We start from the raw sequence: 22,392 nt of genomic DNA, 5'->3' as shown, positions 1-22,392 counted from the left end.
ATTGGCAAGTGAAACCTCATTATCAGGATAATCATGACGGATTGTATCTTGTTAACATATTTTATTTAGGGTTTGAACACAGGGAAGGACGGTAGTGGCTAATGGCTTGTAGCCAAATTACTCAATTGGAGTGGCAAAGTATGGCAATTTTTCAATTGGATTTGGTGTATGACAAAAGGCAAATCGCTTTATTTCGGCCCATTTATCAATCCTACGCTTGCTAAAAGTCATATTGTTGATTAATGAAGAAACTTGCATGCAGGTTAATCTGAGGTGCAACCGAGACTGTTTGCTAGGATAACCGGATTGCTACTTTTTCTGCATCCAAGCAACTAGGTTACGGGAGACTATCTCTAGCTCTTGATAAAACTTCTTAATAAAACCTCTAACTTCTTGATAAAACCTTTAAACAGAGTTAGTTTTTAGCTGTCTTGTGCAAAAAGTCCTTGAATATCGTATGATGGTCCTACCCTTTTAATAGGAGGAATGTCATGTCCTAATTGTTAAACCCGTCAAGCTATCAATCTAATTGTATATTATTTGTTTCTATATTGCACGATCAGCCCATTAACTGAACACACATCATAATTTGCTCGGCTTGTAATAGAATCGCACTGAAAGAACACAAGCCACGTTGGATTCACAAAAATTTAGCTAAATACAAAGAAATCAAATTACAATAGCAATTCCATAATTTCTATGAATATACATAATTTCTATTGCTTTCAACAATATCTAATTGGAACTTCTTTTCATGAGAACAGCGTCATGAAAATACTTGAATGCTTGTTTAATTATAGGGTTCTTTAAAATGAACGCTGTTTTACTACGTGTTTAACCTAATTCAGCTCAATTTACAATTCAATGTTTATTCTTAGCAATATTTAATCAAGTTACTATAAAATGTTGCTAGATTATCTAGCATAATTTCATAATTGCAAGCATCAGGAAAGTCTCAGATCTAGGTTTTTAATGCAATTACACGAACCAAACAGTAATAAGAACACATGAAATATAGGAGAATGGAATTCAATGTCGAATGGAAAATTATTCACGGGTAAAAGAAAAAATGAAGGGAAAGCAAAACAGGAAAGACTAAAGATATATTATGGTTCAGTGATTAATTAATTATACTCTATTAAAAATTGTTTTTAATCGCTTTGCAAGAGTGTTTTACTTTGGCAGGTATGAAGGTAAGATGCTAAAAAATACTTTTTAGCATCTATAATTAATATATTTGAAATTTGCAAAAGTGGTTGTTAGCAAAATGTTTTTGACCCTACAGGCAGATCCATTTTTGTTTCATCATCTCCGTTACCGTACCTCTGTCATAGCATCATAGTACTTCCTTTGTCATATTTCTGTGCTTGCAAAAGTTGACTTTCAGCTTCTCCTATGATGTCATTGTCCCACGCTTTCGTGAGTCACGACCGCTGCGAACGTTGCTAATCGAATGCGAAGGAAAGATTGAAGGTGCCGATTGTGAGGCGTTATTTTCATTATCAGATTATTTATGGTGGATGTGAAGAATGCTTCTCACTATTCTGATTGCTACCGCGCTCCAGTTCTCAGGTACAATATTTGATATGTCTTCAATGTTTCATCAAATTATGCATGTCCTACTATGAACATGGGCTAGAATCCAACTAAGAACTTTCGAGTATGAATTCAAAACAACCTTTAACAAGGAAGTGATATTGGATATGCCTTTTGATACGGCTGCCTGTTATTTTATACATCTTTACCTCTTAGTTAACATTAAAGTGTAATTAGATGCCGTTAAAGTCTATGCTTGACGACTCACTGATTTTCCAAAACTATTTTGTAGTCCGTACTTTAATGTCGTGGAATTGAAAGTTTCTACCAAGGCAGGGCGCAGGGGCCTACGACAAGAGAGCTTTACGAACGTTCCTACTTCCTCGTTTATTTGAATTACTTATAGTAAATTTGGAGTTTTGTATGTGTAGGAAATAAATTCCACAACTGAAGTTTACTCGTCAGCTTGTCTTTAACGAGAACCAAGGAGTTTTTAAATTTCAAAGCCCACATACTTTCGTGGTTCGCATTCTGTTCAGAAATTTTATCTTTTGTTTGTGCAACGTATATCCAAGCATTCTTTCGAAGATCTATCCATCATCTGATAACGCAAAATTTCGGTAACCAGTTAGAACTTAAACCTTGAGGCGGTCTTAACTCTCATCCATTGCCATGTTTAGTGGGCTTTTCCAAATACTGTGGTCATCGGTGTAGGGCCATGGCCATTCTGGAAAGTATGAGCCTGGCACCCCAAATATGTACGCCATAGATCATCCATCATGCGCCAAGTAGCGCCGGTACTCCACTCCATCCACTCCGCCAAATGTTAACTTTACGCAAACAGGGCCGCAATGACATTTTTAGGGCTTTGGGGCCAGGCATAAGCTTTGCCTCTTGAACTAAGAATTTAATTGCTTAATTTTTTATGCCTATTAAGTATATGTCCTTCATCATAAAAACATCTCTATATTCCTACTACCCGAGGCAGCACCATGGTTGCCGCAGAAGGGTAAGAAAATTTTTGAATATGAGTGATTCCAGTTCACTGGAAATGCACTCTTGCTCTACTACCATACAGGGGGCCGCATAGCGGGAAGTGCGGGCCTGTACGGAAACCCATTAAATGTACGCCAAATTACGTCAGTTTTTGCACCAAGAGTGGGCCAACCGCCAGTCTTAAAGCCAAAGTACGTCGGCATTCCATAATTGGAAATTACTGTGCGCCACAGATCTGTGGCGCAATGTACCAGGTTCCAGTCTGGGCTGATGGGGAGGCTAAAAGAGGAGACTATGGTTCTTCCACGAATATTGCTGCCTGAAATTTGATAAATGTTGCCATATTATGGGAGAGGGGGCAGCCCCTATGTCCTTTACGCCTATGATTGTTGTTGGGATGATCAGTTGCCTGGTGGAATCCATAGATGTTACTTAAAATGGTTTGGATCCCTGAATGTTTTCTTTTTCTTTAGCTTTTGTTCCATGGTCACTGTCTTGGCAGCTTAACCCAATGCTTTGTGTTATAGACTATATAATTCTGTTTGTCATCAAACCATTTTGAAAGTCGTGTTTTCATAAAATATCAAGCAAGCAAAGGAACATGGTGCTTTTTGGCCTGTATCTCTTGGGCTCATTTATTTTCTTACCTTCCTTATGTTGAAGAAAAAAATGAATTTTAAAAACTCTTTTGCCAGGCACCATAATGTTTGTGGCAAAAAATTCAACCATTTTCTAGCACCCCTAACCTTGCTGCTAAAATCTACCCCATATTATTACCACTTATCAACTCAGAACTGCAAACTTCACTGTTTATCAGGTACTTGCATTAGATATTTTCTCTGGTGTAACAATTTTAGCTAATTTTCTCCTAGTTTTCAGGTGGTTTGATCTCGACCTCAGGGAAACATGAATTATTCATATGCTCTAGGCCAGTGGTCAAGCAATGGTTAAGGCAGTATTTCTATGAAGTATTAGTCTGGCTAACAAGCTTGCTAAGAGAAGGTTGAAAGCCCCTAGAGAAAATTAACAGACCTGCATCTATGTCAGGCCTTTCCTGGAGACGCGGGCTATAGCCAGCGCCCACGCAAACCTCACTCAAAATAAATTTGCGAGAACTTGTTCAGCCTGCGCAGTTTTTCAAACCAATGTCTCATTTAATCCGCGCCGTTTAGCTTCCCAATGTTTATACTACTTACCTCTAAATATCTGGGTGTTAGTAATAAAGAGAAAGAGGTCTTACACAACCATGTGTTTATCAAATGCTGTTATAAATAGAAAATTTCCATTTCCTTATACAGCACATGTTTGTATTATCTGCTAAAACTTGCAATGGAATAAGATATGTGTTCACATGAAAGGAATGACATATAGCGTGATTAATGCTACTAATAATTAAAGTGTGAAACTGTACACCATGCTGTCAAATACAAAACAATTTATTTTCAAGTCACAATATATAAACTAGGCATTCCCAAAAAGCTACATTTGACTGGCAAAACCTGACAAGACTTTGCTATCCAAAAGAGTAGTAATTAATTTTTGTCCTTGAAAATACTTCAGATATAAAAAATTAATAACATTTCTGGAAGGGCTAAATAGCCCATGCAGCCAAACTGGGAAGGGCTTTTTATAGCCTGCATTGTTTTTTCCCAGAGAGGCCTGATCTATCTGTCCTTTGTCTAATTTGGTGCAAAGTTTTTTGTTGAAAATCATCATTATTGACAAAAGCTGCTTCTAGATAGAATCATGTCTTGAAGCTTTGTGCCCTTTCTTTTGAGAATGTACCTTAATGCCCACTTTGTGACAAGAAGTGAAAAGTATTTTATGCAAGTTTTTAAGCCAAAAAAATAAAGATAAAAAATTTCAGTGTCCCCAGCCACTGAAAATTTGCTATCAGGTTAACTTTGGCTTGCAGTTTTCAGGTTGAGTTGCTGTCCGTTAGAGGATGGAAATATAATGCAATAAAATTTTGAAACTAATAGAGCAATGATTTTGGTGATTTTCATCAAAACAACTAACAACCTTTCTGCTCCATATAAACACCAACATCTGGAAGTAATCAGAGGAAAAATTGTTATGGCTTCGATTTAGGTGCTCGTTTTCCTTTTATATAAACTATAATATTTCTTATAAATGGTATATATATATATTCTTTTTAGGTATCTCCTTCTGTTTTCATGGGCTGCCTATCTACTGAGCAACCAAACCTAGAAGATCTCTTGCTTTTATAAAACATTTCAGCCCAGCTACAAATTGGTTATTTTTTTAAAACCACACCTGAAATGATGGATATTTCATTATTGTTCCAAATAACGTTTTATATCAACATTTTTCTCTGGACTCTATCACCACTTTGAAAATCCCTGCCAAAAGTCTTCAAAACAGTCCAGTTGCCAAAGTGTAATTTTGTAAGCCAACAGGCTGTCAGACCTTTTCAGATCAAGGAAATGTCCTTTAGCCATCCTGCCACAAATTCGCATTTTTGTTTCATGAATCACAAATTATCAGTTTGGTTGGAATTGCTGCTAGCTCTGCTGTCTACTGTACTGCAACCACAATTCCTGCTGTAAAGGTCATTTACTCATTTTATTTCAGGTGACCATGATTAGACAGGAAATTATAGTAAAATACATTTTCATATTATTATGTGATCACTCTTTTTTATAGGGATTTATAGTTTGGAGCCTGCAGCTATTTCAAAAGCCCCTGAAAATGTAACAATTGCATACAATTCCTCTCAATCCACATTGCAAAATGCAGTTTTCAATTGCACCTTCCTGGGTGATCCATTGCCTGAAGTGCAGTGGTATAACTTGTCAGCTAATCTAGCAAACAACAGTAAATATGTCATTTCTGGATCAAAGAGCAGCAGTATCTTGACAGTTGTTGGTGCTGATGTCAATGATGTTGGCAGTTATTCTTGTAATGTTACTAACAATCAAAGTTCAGTTGCTCAAACTGCATACTTAAATGTGCAAGGTTTGTTAGCTCTTGACTGATTTTTTTTAAATAAAAAAATGAAAATCTTATTTCTTTATTATACCTTGTTATTCACATTTTATGTGAATTATATCAAGCATCAAATGAGGCGATTTTGAAAGAGAAACATCATATTTGTTACAATTTTGTTGCTTTTTTTATATGGTGTTTTGAAAGCTTGACAAATTTCAATAGTTCATGCATGTTCTTGGAAGAGGAATTTGAAGTGTTAGAAGAGCAGTTGACCAATTCTTTTTTATTCAAAATGAAAAAAATTGCCCCTTTTATGCTGTGTATATAATGTTTTAATGTAATTATAAGCCATTCTTGATCATAAACCAGCAAAACGTGCCTTAAAAATAATTATTAGCCAAGGCTTTTAATCGAATAAATACAGTAGTTTGAAATGATAGCAGAACTTTAATTATTGGCTGGTTCTTATGTGATCGTGCTAAATTGGTTCAATGCTTGCCAAAGGTATTGGTATGTTTTTTGAGGTCTTTGCACATTTTCACATTCACTTCTGTCTTTTCCCTTATGTTTTTTATATGATTTTAAGGGTTTCACTGTTTGCCACTTGAAACCTGTTTAATAGTTAACAGGATAACAGGCATTTAAACAAAAATTGTCTTTGGGCTTTTTCAATTTGTCAGTGTATTCACATCATTCAGTTTCTTTTGTTATTGATGCATGGGTATAAATGTCAAATTTAGATACAGTAAAAGAGCAAGTTGTCTTCTTTTCAGTGTTTACACGAATCCTCACCCATCCACAGTCTACTGTACTAAATGAAAGCACCTCATCATTGAAGCTTTCATGCGATGCAGATGGTGTTCCAGCACCAACATTTCAGTGGAAAAAAGATGGCAGTGTATTGCATGATTCTAGTAAAACCAAATACACAGAAAGTGGCAAGAGCCTCACAATTTCCAATCTTACTCGAAATGATACTGGTAGTTATGTATGTATGGCTTCAAATGGAAGGATTGCTGTTTCAAATGCTGCTACAGTTACAGTCAATTGTTAGTATTCTTATAAAATGATTGTATTTTTTTCTTTCATGATCTTCATTTTTACTGAAATGTTCAGAGTCCTACCCCCCCCCCATATAAGATGATCCTAGTTTTGCATGGATTCTGACTGTGGAATGTTCAATAACTAAATGAAAAAGTTTGGGTCTGTTTATTTTCAAAAAGCATGCAAATTTATTGTGCTGACGATAGTTCTTGTACTTTTTGCTAATTATCATAATTTCATTTTGTGCATAGAATTTAGAGAAATTTTTTAAATGTTAGCGGACTGTTCAAGAAAAAGTCAGTAGACCCTTAACTCTTCTTTTTTCCCTGCACCTCAACTTTCTTTGCCATTCCCTCAGTTGGTATTTTCACCCAAAAAAAACGAAACCCCACAATGTGTTTCTTCATTTCTCAAAAGTAAATTTTTGCACAACAAATGTCTGGTTTGATATTGAAGAATGATTAATGTAAGGAAAGAGGGCAGAAATAATTCCTGCTGCTTAAATTTGAGTGGTCCCATGTCCTTAATTTTTCACAAAGAAAAGTCACCTATAGTAATGTTGCCCATGTAGAAAGAGAGAAAAGCCAATAAGACTGGTTTTACACAAGCATGTAGATTATGCCACAAATAATGTGTTTGTTCACTGTGTACTTTGATTTTATTAGAAAGTAGCAAAAAGATTGGAAAAACATTTCATACTAAAATCTTTTCATACAAGGCAATGTGACTCTACATAGGAAGCCATTATTATTTGCCAGCCAAACATTTTCATTTTACAAAATATTTTATTTATTGCAAATGCTTGGGTGTTGAAAAGCACTATGTTAATAAATTTTGGGAATCTCCTCGAAAGAAGTTTTGTTGAATTGTGATGTATAGGCTATGTTGAATTTGTCAGTTAATTCTCATGGTAAAACATACTTGCATTTGCCTCTGGTTTGTCAGTACGGATTTTATAATCAAGTTTTTATATTTTCTTAGATATTGACCCAATTGCACTCAATACATCTTCAACATCAATTGTGTTGAATGAAACATCATCGTTCTTCGTTGAATGCACAACAAAATCCAACCCAACAGCAGCCTATTCCTGGACCAACAAAACAGGCACTGTTGTTTCTAGCATATCTGTTCTGTCAATTAGCTCTGTTAATAGAAATCATAATGGATCATATACTTGCACTGCTACAAATAATGCTGGATTGACTGTTTCTAAGAGTCTCACATTGGATGTTCGATGTAAGTAGAATTTTGTTTGTTACAATGGCAATGGGGGTTAGTGCTATATTATCATCAGATGTTATCATCAGTTTAAAATGTTTTATTTCTAGCTTTGGTTAACTTCAATAAATGTAGAAAGCTATCAATAATATTGATGGCTCAATTTGTTCCCTAATCCTGAGTTTATATGTAAGTTAAATAAATTTGTAGCTACTGTAAGTTACGTACATTGAATTATGCACAACTTATTTTTGCTGCTCTGCTCTAATGCACATTTCAAATTGGATTTTCTTTCTTATAAAGTTGCAATATATTTTGCCTTTGTTGCAAAGTTTGAATATTCATTTCCATGCTTAACTGAAATTTACTGTGATGCTGGTAGAAGTTGAAATGACAGAGGTTCTGAGTTGTAGGGTTGTAAAATACCTGTCACTAAGAGTTTCGATTTGGATGAAATTCGCAATATTTATATCAAAATATTGTAATACAAGAAAATTTCCACACAAACTTTAACATCCATTTTCATTGTAATAACTTTTAGGTTTTTGGGTTTTTTTCATTCCCCATTTCTTCTTTCTATACTCCAATTCTTCCTTTTCTCATTTCTTGGCATGTCTATTCATTTCTTCCTTTTCGTTCTTCTATTCTTGAATATTCCTCCCTACTTTGATTTTCTTGAAGCTTCCATCCATTAAAAAATTTTCCTCAAAATTTTCCCAACTTTTAACATATCATTCTTAATAACACATCTGCTCAATTTGGACATCTCCGTTTTTGTAATTTTTTAGATATCGATGCAATTGCATTCAACACATCTTCAACATCAATTGTGTTGAATGAAACGTCATCGTTCTTTGTTGAATGCACAGCAAATTCCAACCCAACAGCAGCCTATTCCTGGACCAACAAAGCAGGCACTGTTGTTTCTAGCACATCTGTTCTGTCAATTAGCTCTGTTAATAGAAGTCAGAACGGATCATATACTTGCACTGCTACAAATAGTGCTGGATTAATTGTTTCTAAGAGTCTCACGTTAGATGTTCATTGTGAGTACAGACTATTTATTTCGTTTTTTATCATGATAAATTATAATTTAGATAAAGGTTTTTTATATTTATCATGAGTATGGTGATTTTTAAAATGTTAATAATTCCATTTTAACTGATATTTAATCTTTAATTAAAGTTAATTGGTTCATGGCTGCAAAGCATTTTTCTATCTGGGAACTTATTAGATGGGAGAAAAGACTTATGCTTGATAAAATTATTGCATTCAATAGTTGCACATAACTGGATTAAAAATAGTTATAAGGACTTTTAATTTGGTTAGATTTGCAACTTCATGTCATTGAAAATTTCAAGAACATTTGGTTGCTTGCGGTAGTAGCTCAAGATAAAATTCATTGCGTAAATATTGTAGCGTTTAGCTTGAATTATATGGTTTGGTAATTGTGCTTTATAAATGTCTGCATGATTGCATGCTATGATTTGGTTTTAAGCAGATTTTGCAAGCATATAATAACGATCAACGTAAGTAAATTGTACCAGGAAAAATTTTTTTTAAAATATTTAACGACGTTGCGAGCATAGCCCGTTATAAAGTAAAATTGAAAAGCGATGATAGAACTAAAAACGTTAAAGGAGTATGGAATTCGAGAAATGGAATTGGAAGACGGGTATAAGAGCATGAAAAAGAATTATATGGAAAGAGCTAATAAAAATAAATATATACATACGTATACGCAAATACAGAATTTATGTATATGTACATATATGCACACTAATATGAAGAAAGGTTTTTGGGAAATCTTTTTATTATACGAGTTTCTTTTGATACCAGAAGACTTTCAGCATAAATATTTTACCCTTATTGCTAGTTTTGATACATTTTGATAAAAGTTTGTGTGCAAATATTTGAAAGAAATTTGAAAGAAAGTTAAAAAATATCAGTTTCAATGTAAAATATATTAGAATGAAAATTATTACATTTTTATGCTTAGGCTCAGTTCTCTGATTTTGCTTGAAAGGTTTTTATTTTGGCTGCAATCGGTTTCCATAATGATTAATCGTAGTAGGTAATTATTTTAAAAACATGCTCACAAATTAGAATGTAGCCCAGAACTATTTTTGTTTACATAAAGGGAAATGTTTCTATGAAGCTAGAAAATTGTAGAAGTTGTAAGCTTTATTGACTTAGAATAAATTTGCAAAAATCATCCTACATATAAGCGATCTGTCAGACGTCTTCTTCACCCTTCTACTATTACCAAGGTTCTACCATTTAATTTACGGGGCCATTTCCCACGTCAATACGAATTGTTTGTTTGTTCAGTTTTTACAATTAAGTTTGTTGTATTTCCCTAGATATCGATGCAATTGCATTCAACACTTCTTCAACATCAATTGTATTGAATGAAACGTCATCGTTCTTCGTTGAATGCACAGCAAAATCCAACCCAACAGCAGCCTATTCCTGGACCAACAAAGCAGGCACTGTTGTTTCTAGCTCATCTGTTCTGTCAATTAGCTCTGTTAATAGAAATCAGAACGGATCATATACTTGCACTGCTACAAATAATGCTGGATTGACTGTTTCTAAGACTCTCACTCTTGATGTTCGATGTAAGTAGAATTTCATTTGTTTTGATTTTTATTATAGTAGATCTGAATAATAATTTTGAATATTGTTAATATATGGTTCATGAGTATTTTTATGACAAGCATCATAATTTAAAAAAGTTATTATCCTATATATTGCTTCATGGCCGCAAAACGATTTTCTTTCTCGGAACCTACTAATGATGTGTGAAAAGGTTTCTGCCGGACGAAAGCGAAGTAGTTTGGTAGAACCTATTTGAAACTTTTTAATTGGTTTGGTTCGCAACTTTAAGAAATGCTCAGTTTGAAGGTCATTTTATCCCTTTGTTGTTATCGAATACTCCGAGTAAGGAAATATATATACCCATTGTTGATCGAAACAGGCCTAGATATAGACCAAAGTATACTGACGTTTTACTCTCTGAGGGGTTTCAGACGAAAAGCGTTATTATGTTCTAAATTTTTTGCTTTTTAAAGCTTTTTTAAACGTACTTACATGCGAAGAAGGTAGACCAAAGCTATGTTTGTAAATATAATTCTATGAAACTTGAAAAATTATAGAAATCATCTACTCATCTATAATACTGGATGCTCCATTCATTCGTGTAATCTATATCGATGAATGTTATCTTTCATATAGGCGATATTTCAGCTCTCATTTTCACCCTTTAACTACTACCCAGGTCTTAAAAGCCTTTCTCCAGTAGATAACTCTGCCACTAATGTTTTGATGCCGTTTCCCACGTCAATATGAATTGTTTATTTATTCAGTTTTTACATTTAAGTTTGTTGTATTTCCCTAGATATCGACCCAATTGCATTCAACACTTCTTCAACATCAATTGTGTTGAATGAAACGTCATCGTTCTTCGTTGAATGCACAGCAAATTCCAACCCAACAGCAGCCTATTCCTGGACCAACAAAGCAGGCACTGTTGTTTCTAGCTCATCTGTTCTCTCAATCAGCTCTGTAAATAGAAATCAGAACGGATCATATACTTGCACTGCTACAAATAATGCTGGATTGACTGTTTCTAAGAATCTCACTCTTGATGTTTACTGTAAGTAGTCTTCCTGTGGGTCTCTCCCTAACTGTCTTCATCTCCTTTCTTGTCAGTGTAATGCACATACAACTTCTGTAAGTCTATTGTTTTGTCGATTTAGCAATGTATTTTTTAATCAATTCATTTCTCTAGCATAAAGATTACTGACTTATCTGCATTAAATTTGTCATCATTTTATATTTCACTGGTTTAAATATTCAACCAACAGTTCTTGATGCACCAACATTCAATACGTCATCGAATTCCATCGTGCTTACCGAGACAACACCACTTGGCGTGCAGTGTGCTACCAGTTCGAATCCTTCTTCCACTTACAAGTGGTATGCTCCCACTGGCAATGTCATATCTAGTTCCTCTATCCTCTATTTCCAAGCAGTCCAAAGAAATGATAGTGGCGCTTATACGTGTTCAGTCACAAATGGCGCTGGGAAAGCTGCATCTAAAGTATTAAATCTTAACGTTGAATGTAAGTGTGTCTAATTTTGTTTTTCTCAGTTCAGTTTGTTGTGGCGAGGGCAACTGGAAGACGAGTCCTGACTTAAAGTCATCATCTCGTCCTCCGTGTAATTATAATGACTTGAGTCTTAATCTAGGTTTAGTTGTCAGTTTTCCTTTTGTTTAAATAGGATTAGAAAGTCACAGTTCCTCCGTGAAATAATCTCATTTCTTGTCGTTCACCAAAGCATCATGAATAGAAACTTTGTTTTTCTTCTATTTGCTATCGTTGTTTTAAGGCTGTTTTTTGTTTTTGTTAGATATCGACCGCCCTGCTCTCAATGTTTCGGTTAGCAAAATCATTTTGAATGAAACAGATCAGTTGTACGTGCTTTGCACTAGCACGTCGAATCCAAATGCGGAATACCATTGGGTTGACTCATCTGGTGCCTCAGTTGTGAATGCTCCATTGCTATCATTCCCTGCTTTAAAGAGAAGTGATGCCAAAACATATAGCTGCATTGCGAATAATAAAGTTGGGAAGAAAACATCTGCGAACTTGACCATTGAAGTCAATTGTAAGTATTGCCAAGGGAGACTTACTCCTTGGAGTTCTCCTATGTTTCTTCAGTTTATCTTGTATCTGTGGTAAGCAAAGTCCTTATTCCTGTGAAAATGAACCGATGAATTTCCCACTCTAGCCCTTTTTTCCCCATTTTTTGCGCCAATAGTTTCTACGACAGTTGCTTTTACACCACCTCTTCTCTAGAGTTAGTTGATTCCTCTTACATTGATCAGTGCTGACTATAAATATGGAGAGATTAGAAGGGTTTCAATATGCAATGCTTTATGTTGCTACGCCAAAACATCAATACTTTCTTTGTTTGATTAGGAAAATTAATTGATAGCATTATCGTGAAAGTGCAATAGTTGTCTGATTTTAGTCTGTAATACGGGGTCAATTTTAGCCCATTCTGCGCTTCGCCATTTCCTAATCCGTAGCTATTGACCTTGTTGCGCAATACCCAGTAATTTTATAAATATATTTCTATACATTCCAAATTTTAACTACATATCTTCATGATAGATCTGGACAAGCCATCGCTAAATGCAACGGCGAGTGTGAATGTAACCGACTCAAGTAGGCTTTTGGTCCGCTGCTCCGCAGTTTCTCACCCACCTGCGCAATTTTATTGGCAGAGCTCCGCTGGCATTGTTCTATCGAGTTCTGCTGATCTCAGGTTTGAGACGATAAATCGTAATAATTCCGGTGGATATTTCTGCGTTGCAAAGAACTCTTTTGGTACGAGTTTTTCCAACACAGTGACAGTCAATGTGCAGTGTAAGTTGTATTTCAATTTCACATTGTGCGTCTTGCGGTGGCATTAAAAATCAAGGTTTTTGCTGTCAGATATTTTGACATCATACTTAAAGCCACTGAGTCATCTTTAGAGGGTCATTTGCTTTCGGCGTGATTGCTGTAGTTTCATGAGATATTGGCACCCGTTGTTGACAATTTGTAATTGACCGAAGCTGTTTTCTTAAACAGTACCAGGCTTTTTCATGTGATCAGTGCCAGACCCACCAATAGCATTCCAGCACGAAAATCATGACTCAGCGTATTTGGGTACACCCTCTTCTTTTATCAGTGCGTTTGAAATGTTCTTAGATAATGAGGTTATTTACATTACACCAGTTCAGCGTAAACTAAAAGGGATCATTTGCAGTAACAAGTAGACTAAGTGCCATTTTACCTACAGTAATCTTTCGCTTATTCGGATGTTCTTTTTGCTGTCTTGCTGCCATTTAGGATGTTTACATAAGAGCAAAATTACACAGGATGTGTGTCAGACTTTTAAAGATCCCCGTATGAAAATTGGCTGTACATGTCGTTTTCCGTCTTACTCCCTGCACGAAACGATGTTATCATGGGCTAGACAGTTGCTGGCAGTTGCAGTGTACATTGCATACTTCCATATTCCAACATAATGGCTAAAAGCTGTTCTAAAATGTTTGCTTTTTTCAAAGCCATTTTCAAGCTTTGTACCGCCAAAAAACTGTTCACACTTCCATATTCAACAAATGCACCTTTTGTGCTATTAAATTTCTGTTTTTGAATGAGGTGCTTGTACGTAGTCTTAATACGTACCTAATACATAGAATGAGGTGGGTGTACAAAGACGTAGTCTTGTCGCTGGTGTCAATGATGTGCTTCAAACCCAGAGATTTTCTGTAGCTCAACACAAAATATCTTCCAGTTTCTTTTATGCGGAGATGAACATTTTTCTTTAGAGGCGACCCCAACAAGCTTGAACTTAACGATTAAGTTCATTTTGGAAACACAACGGCTGGATTAAGTTTTCAATCTCCCCCTAAAATGTCCCCTTAGCCAAGCTTTCCGTTTTCTTTGTTATTAGTTCAACTTTTAGTTATATCTTGCTAGTGTGTTACTTACATGTCTTATTGCCCGACATTGTTTTCTGTTTTATGTAATGGCCATGGGGTAGAAATGCTATTTTGCTCCCGATGCTGTCGTTATTTTAACGCTGTGGTGTTGTATAGTAGTAAGGGTCTTTGAAGGGTTTAAAACAATGGCGCTTGTGAAAAAACTCGTTTATTCGGTTTCTGTATTAAATGACTTGTTATTTTCGTAGATGTCGACACACCTATATTCAATACTTCTTCGGCGGTTGTGATTACAGAAAGCCAAATGCTCCATGTTCAGTGTACTGTGACATCAAATCCAGCTGCCAGCTTGGAATGGAAGACTCTTTCAGGGACCACCATATCAAAAACGTCGCTTTTATCGTTTGATTCTATACATCGCAACGATTCTGGAAATTATGTTTGCACGGCAACAAATTCGGTTGCTTCAAAAAGTTCTTCAACATTAGAGATTGTTGTTCAAAGTAAGTGAAGTGTCTTGTCTCATGTTTTGATCCTTTTTGCTGGGCATGGTATTTTTTAATTTAACCATAATGACATGGAAACATGAACCTTTATCCAATAACTATTTGAATATATAATGTGATTATGTCTGTTTGTGACTAGCATGATTAGATGCAGGAAAAAGCCAGCAACTCCTTATCACATTTTTTAATTAACTTTTGGATAAAGTGTTGCTCGAGATGATGTTTAAATATTTATGTATCGCCAGTTATTTCCAAAATGATCGTTTCTAACACTTTTCTTATAATCACCATCTAAAGCTATCCAATCACATTTTGCACTTTTCCCATGCTTGTCAGAACCTGAAATACAACAACAGACCATTTGTTGTGTGTTTTTTCCATGGCAATTAACGCCTTCTCCTAATTTTCAAGAAATATAAAAGACTCCTCATCAATATTGCCTATTCAATTGTCTCTGTGTTAATCCAGGTATTGACAGCCCACGATTCAACACATCCAATCACAACAGCTTAAAAGAAGGCGACCCGTTCTACGCTGTGTGTTCGACCACTGCATACCCAATCACCAATTTCAGATGGGAAACATATTCCGGCACTGTGGTTTCAAATACCCCATATTTGCAGTTCACGTCATTGAAAAGGAATGATTCAAATACATATGTATGTATTGGATCGAACGCAGCTGGTACAAAGAGATCCATCAATTTGACCATTGATGTTCGTTGTAAGTATTAGTCTTTCAAACTTTGCCTCTAGTTTCACTTCAAAACATACTGCATGCAGCAATGCGCTTCAAATTTGCTTATTTTTAGTATTAATTCCTAAAAAAGGCTTGGAGGTTTTCTTCACGGGAAATGTTTCCTCGTAAATGCTTAAGTCTCAAAATGGATACAAAACCAAAAATGGATTCAGTTTTATTTGCTTTGGTTTGACTCATTTCTATATTGAAGTAGATTTTCTTACTGTTAAATTTGCTTGCTTTCTAGACATTGATATGCCAACTTTCACTGGCGTAAAGAACGTGATCATTAATGAAAGCTCGCCATTACAAGTACACTGCTCAACTAAAGGCAACCCAGCCCCTGATTATGAATGGGTAACGGCGAGCGGTACACCAGTGTCCTCTTCAGCAATTCTCAATTTTGCCAGCATCAATAGAGCAAATGCCAGCGTTTACATGTGTAAAGTATCAAATAACGTGGGAAATAGGTTGTCTGGCAACCTTACAGTTATTGTTCACTGTGAGTAGCGAATACCTATTCTTTTAATGGGACTTAATGCATTTAAGACCCCGTTTGCACGTGATCGATCCAGGCCGGGATAGATGGGAACGATCCCAAATTGGCACGGATAGGAAATGAGGCTAATAAATTCTCCAGTTTGAGGTGCTTTGAGCCAGGGCTCATCAATAATATTTTGCGCCTGCGAGCGCAAAGCCGAGTAAGAATGTGCCGCGAAGTAAAGTAGGGTGCAATTTATAATCAGATACTGATAAATCGAGAACCTATGTTATACTAAATTCTGTTACACCAACTTGCATTTGTCAAAAGCAGATACCATATCAATATCATCATGAACTACATGTAACTACATGTAAAACTGAACAGATAACATAATAAATGCTACTAACGTTATATTGTGTACATAAGAAAGGGAATGATCCAGTTTTTATCTATGGGTTGTTTTGGGTTGTCAAGTAGCCCTATCGCTGTTATCGATTCGATTTCATCAAATAGAGACATCTTCACGATTTCATCAAAGGCTTTTCGATATCTTAAACGCTTTACTTTAAATGGAGCAGTTTTGTTTAGAACATCTTCTTTTAAGGTCTGTGAATTTTAGGATTTTGCTTTCGCTTCCTTGGCAAAGGTTGCAAGAATTTCGACATTACACTGGGTTTTCTCATTTCGAAGAAAGATTCTATTTTCAATTACTTCCGTTGAAATGTCTTATTATAAAAAGTATCTTATAAGGATACTCCGTTTTTTAGCTTTGAGTTTATCATGCTTGTAAGATTTGATTATTTTAATATAGAAATGCTTTTACTCCAAAAATTGAAGAAATAGAGGCTTGTTTGGTTGTCACAAATTGTCGAAAATTTTTTTGTTTTTGATGAATTATTTGGAGGTGCAGCATGAAATTTCAGAAATCGATAGCTTCAAGATTCAAAAGCTTGAAGACTTTAACTTAAAGGAAGTGTCCTTTCTTCAGCATGAGATTAACAAGTCATAACATGATACTCTGAAGAAAATGATACAATAATTGCAAATAATCTCTTCCACCAAGATATAATAGAGGAAAAGAGACAAACAGCCAACTTGATTTTGAGAATCAAATGGCACCTTTAGAGTAAGGACCTTCTGTCATTTTGGTAATAAAGACTTGCAACTACTACCTTTTATATTTTATTTGACCGTTCAATTTCAATACCAAGAAAGATGTTTGAAAAAGCATGACTCTAATACAACAAAGGTAAATAACAATAAATTTAGAAATGTGCCTGCAGAAATTCCTGAGAATGAGCTTTTGTGCCTGCGAGCGCCGCTCGCGCAGATTAATGAGGTCTGCTTTGAGCACGGTGCTTCGACCTTTGGTCAGATCTTGCGTGCCCTCTTCGCCCACAAGATGGAAAATACAAAACAAGATGGGGAAAGTTTTCTATTTTTTCACGATTTTATTGATAAATTTAGAGGACAGGCTCCAACCTGCGAGCGACATTGACCCCACACATGTAGTTGACAAATTAGAGAATCATTCCTCAACAGTTGCAGAATGGTTTAAAGACAACTGTATGAAGTTAAATGGGGACAAATGCCACTTCATGACCTCTGGCGATCAAAGCAATGAATTAGCCATGCAAATAGAAAACAACCTAATCAATGAAACAGCTAGGAAGACTACTTGGTGTAACAAGAGACAAAAACTCTCATTTAAGTCAAAAACGACACGGCCTCTCCCGCATTTCATGCTACTTAAACACAGAACAACTCAAACAAACAATGAGTGCATTTATTCTATCCCAATTTAGCTATTGATCACTTGCATGGATGTTCTGTGACAAAACCCTAAATACTGAGATAAACCATATACATAAAAAGGCACTGCGTATCGCATGCAAAAACAAGGTGTCCGATTTTGATACCTCTTGATTGAAAACAACTGTGTGTCCATACACAAAGGAAACCTGCAGCTACTAATGATTGAGATCTACAAAACTGTACATGAACTCAATCCAAGCTTTATGAATGAAATATTCATACAAAGGAGTAGCCACTACCACCTTAGAAACAGTAAATTAATAAAAATCCCAAAAATTTGAACCATCACTCATGGAATTGAAAGCTTGTCTCATTTGGGATGTAAGCTTTGGAACAATCTACCAGATGACTTGAAAAACCTAAATACTCTTAATATCTTTAAAGTAAAGATCAAACAATGGAAGGATAATTGCATCTGCAGGCTATGTAGAACCTTTGTAGCACAGGTCGGGTTCTTGACATGAATTATCTAACATGAATTATCTAACATGAATTATTTTCAATTATTTGTCTAATTAAATCCTAGGTATTTTAATTAATTTCTTTAAATCGCTTCTAAATCACTGTATAATAGTATCAATTTTATTCCTATAGATAGTAGACTTTAATTAATAAGTGAAATAATATTATGGATTATTATTATTATAACATATAATGTTTTTACTCCAGCGTGATATTCAGGAGTAGGGACCTTTTTATTCATCGCTCAAAATGAACATTTTGTTGCTACCTTTTCAATTCAAAGCCATTATCTTCTCAGCCTTCCTATAAATTTGGTTGTATTTTCTTTGTGTTGTTGATGGCATAAGCAATACGCGAAAGCCGTGTGGTCCGATCTGGGATCGATCCCGTGTAAGCACAATATACTTTGGGATCGATTTCGTGTAAACGTTTGCAAAAATTTTGGAATTCCAAACTGGATCGGTCCCATTTTTTTCGTGTAGACAGGGTCTAAGTCAGCCTCAGATACTTGCATGAATGTAAAGTTTACAATTGGAAGTTGTATTCAGATAAGTAATTCACTTTGATATCTGTGAATAAATTTATTCAGGGTATGAGCTTTCAGCAGTTAACAAAGCAAGCTTATTTCAGTTTTACTTCCCTTCTGCATGATGGTTCTATCTTTTACAGCATTTTTTGTTTTTTTTCTTCTCTAGATCTTGATGCCCCTATCGTCAAAGCCAGAGTTACGTTTCGGAACGGCTCCGCATCTACAATCGAGTGCTCTGTGGAGGGTCTTCCCAAGCCAGCAATATCTTGGAATAAAGGAGATGCACTTGTCAGTTCTCAAAGCACATTGACTTGGAATCCAATATTGAAAAATAACGCTGGAACTTATTTTTGTCTTGGTGCAAACAAACTTGGAACTAAACAGAGCCAAACAGCCGTAACTGTAGAATGTAAGTAAATTGGATGCTTTTGCTACTGTAACGGCTAAAGTCTGCATTGTCGTTTTCTGTATAGCGTAGCTGCTATTTTGGTATTTGACATCAACTGACAATTTGACCCAACTTTTACCGCAAAAAGCAATACATATTCCAACTGGAAATTTGCTGGTTTTAGTTTTTGAGCTTCTTTTTTGAGATATTCAAACCCTTCTTCAAGATTAACATGCAGTCACTGCCTTTAGGGTTGAGTTTCGGTATTTTATTTATAACAGCGTGATTTCACCTCCTCAATTTCAAGCATCCTTTCCGTTACAGATCCACCAGTTGTCACAGTGACATCGTCCCATATTCTTCCATTTGTCCGAATCGGCACTTCCTTGGAGCTAGTTTGTGTCTCAGACAGTGTACCTCCGTCCAACGTGACCTGGAAACATAAAAATAATCCAATCAAAGGAACAAACAGTGCAAGGTTCAATTTGTCACTTCAGAGAAACAGCACTAGCAATTATACCTGCTTGTGTGAAAATGACCTGGGGACTGCTCATGTTGTGAAAGAAGTTATTGTCCAAGGTATTCTCAGATTCCGCTCGTTCCGTCATTGTCTCCATTACGATCGAATTTCATGTCAAAATTAAAACTAAAACACGGATCGATCAAATTTGCTGTATACTTTCTAAACTTTTGCCCTAAATTTTCTGAAATTCATGAAACGTGGAAGAAAGCACTCGGTCGAATTATTTTATTATTTGATAGATAGTACATAAATTGTTGAAACAGCTTCTTTTCCATCGTGAACCTGCTGAAAACCTGTTTATAGATGTAACCTGCGTCCCGCTTCCTGAGAAGCTTGCACGTTGCTATGTAGTAGTGTAGTTGAATTTGGTTTCTTATGGTTTACAGAAACCCTAATCAAATTAGCCCTCTGTTTTTAAAGCAAAATAACCCTGTGTAGTACTGCACTGGCTAATTATGTAACGATGAAAATTCTTTGTCCCTTTCTGTACTTGACTCATCAACGTACGGTTTTGTATTTTCCAGAGCGGCCTGATCCCCCAAGCGCCTTCCAAGTAACAAAAAAAGAATCACGATGGATCACTCTAAGCTGGCAAGCGCCTTTTAATGGCAACAGCAGAATCAGTCAGTATGTTTTGAAGTATGGCACCGATGCTGCTAATCTAGACAAGGAGAATAGAACGCAGTCTCTTCAATACAATGTGTCAGGCTTGCTACCGTTCACTGTATACCATTTCAATATAGCAGCAACGAATTCATTAGGCTCTAGTCATACAAGTAATCTGAGCGAGAAAACAAGCACTGAAGGTAACTGAACCAATTTTACGTTGTTCTACAACTTTTTTCTAAGACAAGTTTTCCAGCTGTTTTCGTCGTTATGTACTCCTATTGCTGCCAGTTATGTCCCTCACTGTTGATAACATGGCTCAAACACTCTGTAGATCTACTATCTTTTGTTCGATATTTGTTTGTTCTGTGCTGTTGCGAAGGACCGCTCGAGATCATCACTGCCCAGTACAGTGAATTGTTTATTAGACATTTGACAATGGTTTCTTATCTTATCACTTTGTAGCACCACCCCTGAAGAAAGATGCTATCAGCTCGCCTGCACCATCGAAAAGTACTGTAACAATGCTACTCAAGAAATTTGATGATACGAATGGTAAAATTAGGTAATTTTGTTGGAGCCTTTTAGGTCCTTATCTTACAAGTAAGAGCCTTTTATTTTAGAATAATTTTTTGGAATACCTCTCTGCACACCAATTTTCTCTTACATTCACAGACGAGCCACAGTAAAAAAGTTTAATGGAGAGTGGTCGCTCTGTCTTGGTGGTCGGTAAAGGGACCTTAACCTGTAACCATTCCGGACAGGAAGCTTCACTAGATTCGCACAATCATACATGATAAATCTTTCTATCTTGTAGCTTTTACCAGGTTATTGTGGTGAAAAGTTCCTCATCTTCCTCATCGAGCCGTCCAGATGATCTCACAGGGTTACAAGGATATTCAGCGGCAACCAGCAATACACCATATATCACGGCTGAATTTTCTTCAAGTGTCTTCGAAGTATCTACTGAGTGGCACTTTACTGTAGGGGATGAAAAGAGAACGAGCAGAAATAAAACAACGACGCGCGCAAGGAGATCTGCTAACCAAGGTGAATCTCGATAGAAAATATTGTAGCCACCCATTCGTATGCAGACTAGACAACCATTTTAGAACTTGGAGTCTGTTTCGAGTCAAATGATATTGCTATGGTCTGGTTGACGTTAACTAATAATTTTTCTCCCGGTTTCTTTCATGCAACTTATTGATTTTTTGTTGTTTTTAAATATGAAAATAATATTGCTTTCTGACATACTATACCTGTAACAAATTTTGCACCCAGATTGTATGTGATAAACAAGAGATATCTTCCTAGTCTTTATCCAATTGATGACGTTAGAGTGTTGACATAAAACTCCTTCTGCCTAGGTATTTCCTTATGCTGATACGTTTCCTTCTAGAGTACTATAACGCACCATTAGAGGCTGGTACTGAATACAAGGCATTTTTCAGAGCATACATCAATGACTTAGAATTTAGATCCACAAACTGGCTGGAGTTCAAGACAACAGCGAAAGATGAAGGGTTGTCTGCGGGAGCCATTGCTGGCATTGTTATTGGATGTCTGTTGGCACTGTTTCTGGTCGCTGTTTTTGTGTTTAGGTACATGAGAAATAGAGAGGATGAGAAGGATAACGTAGAAGAAGAAGAAAAGAAGCCACACAGGCCTTCCTTTTTAAAAAGAAGTTTCATGAAGCCGCGTTTGGGTAAGTTTGTATGTTACACGGTATAACTGAAGTGCCAAAGTACTGAACCCCATCACCCCTTCCCCTCATCGACAACGTCCAGAGCATGGATATCTACTTCAAATTGCTGTTGCGCACGCGCATTGGGAATATGAGTTGTGGCTGAGTCAGACATTAGCTGGTGCCTGCCTCCCAAACAGAACAAAAAAGGTCTGTTTGTCTTTTGTACACCTAGAAGAAAGTAGCAAGATTGGTTTCCGTTGTCGTATAAAGTTCATTTAAAGACTGATTTCTGCAAAGAAGTACTTAATAGGGGATTTTCAAAGTTTTACTCAAACACCATAGATCTTTTCACTATCCTCTGTGTGACTCTTTAACAAGCGCGAATCCATTTTGCTAATTTTGT

At 36.0% G+C, this 22,392-nt stretch overlaps 1 protein-coding gene across 2 annotated transcripts in view; it reads left to right on the top strand.

Annotated features, from left to right (window-relative positions):
* Positions 1-1,415: 1,415 nt before the first annotated feature.
* LOC135695040 (uncharacterized) overlaps positions 1,416-22,392 on the top strand; it is a 27,420-nt gene continuing 6,443 nt past the window's right edge. For both annotated transcript variants that reach the window (XM_065213979.2, XM_065213978.2), the window contains exons 1-19: positions 1,416-1,572; positions 5,200-5,511; positions 6,258-6,533; positions 7,510-7,767; positions 8,538-8,795; positions 10,113-10,370; positions 11,150-11,407; positions 11,619-11,876; positions 12,166-12,423; positions 12,933-13,187; positions 14,500-14,754; positions 15,226-15,480; positions 15,743-15,997; positions 18,952-19,194; positions 19,498-19,752; positions 20,221-20,502; positions 20,768-20,867; positions 21,120-21,352; positions 21,702-22,007. In XM_065213979.2, the coding sequence (XP_065070051.2) occupies positions 1,530-1,572; positions 5,200-5,511; positions 6,258-6,533; positions 7,510-7,767; positions 8,538-8,795; positions 10,113-10,370; positions 11,150-11,407; positions 11,619-11,876; positions 12,166-12,423; positions 12,933-13,187; positions 14,500-14,754; positions 15,226-15,480; positions 15,743-15,997; positions 18,952-19,194; positions 19,498-19,752; positions 20,221-20,502; positions 20,768-20,867; positions 21,120-21,352; positions 21,702-22,007 (4,618 nt within the window). In that variant the 5' untranslated portion in view covers positions 1,416-1,529. The remainder of the gene's footprint in view (positions 1,573-5,199; positions 5,512-6,257; positions 6,534-7,509; positions 7,768-8,537; positions 8,796-10,112; positions 10,371-11,149; positions 11,408-11,618; positions 11,877-12,165; positions 12,424-12,932; positions 13,188-14,499; positions 14,755-15,225; positions 15,481-15,742; positions 15,998-18,951; positions 19,195-19,497; positions 19,753-20,220; positions 20,503-20,767; positions 20,868-21,119; positions 21,353-21,701; positions 22,008-22,392) is intronic.

The sequence above is a fragment of the Rhopilema esculentum genome, chromosome 8 (genome assembly GCF_057945365.1).
Source record: "Rhopilema esculentum isolate cy_ngs chromosome 8, ASM5794536v1, whole genome shotgun sequence".
NCBI lineage: Eukaryota > Metazoa > Cnidaria > Scyphozoa > Rhizostomeae > Rhizostomatidae > Rhopilema > Rhopilema esculentum.
This window is presented reverse-complemented; position numbering and strand designations above follow the sequence as displayed.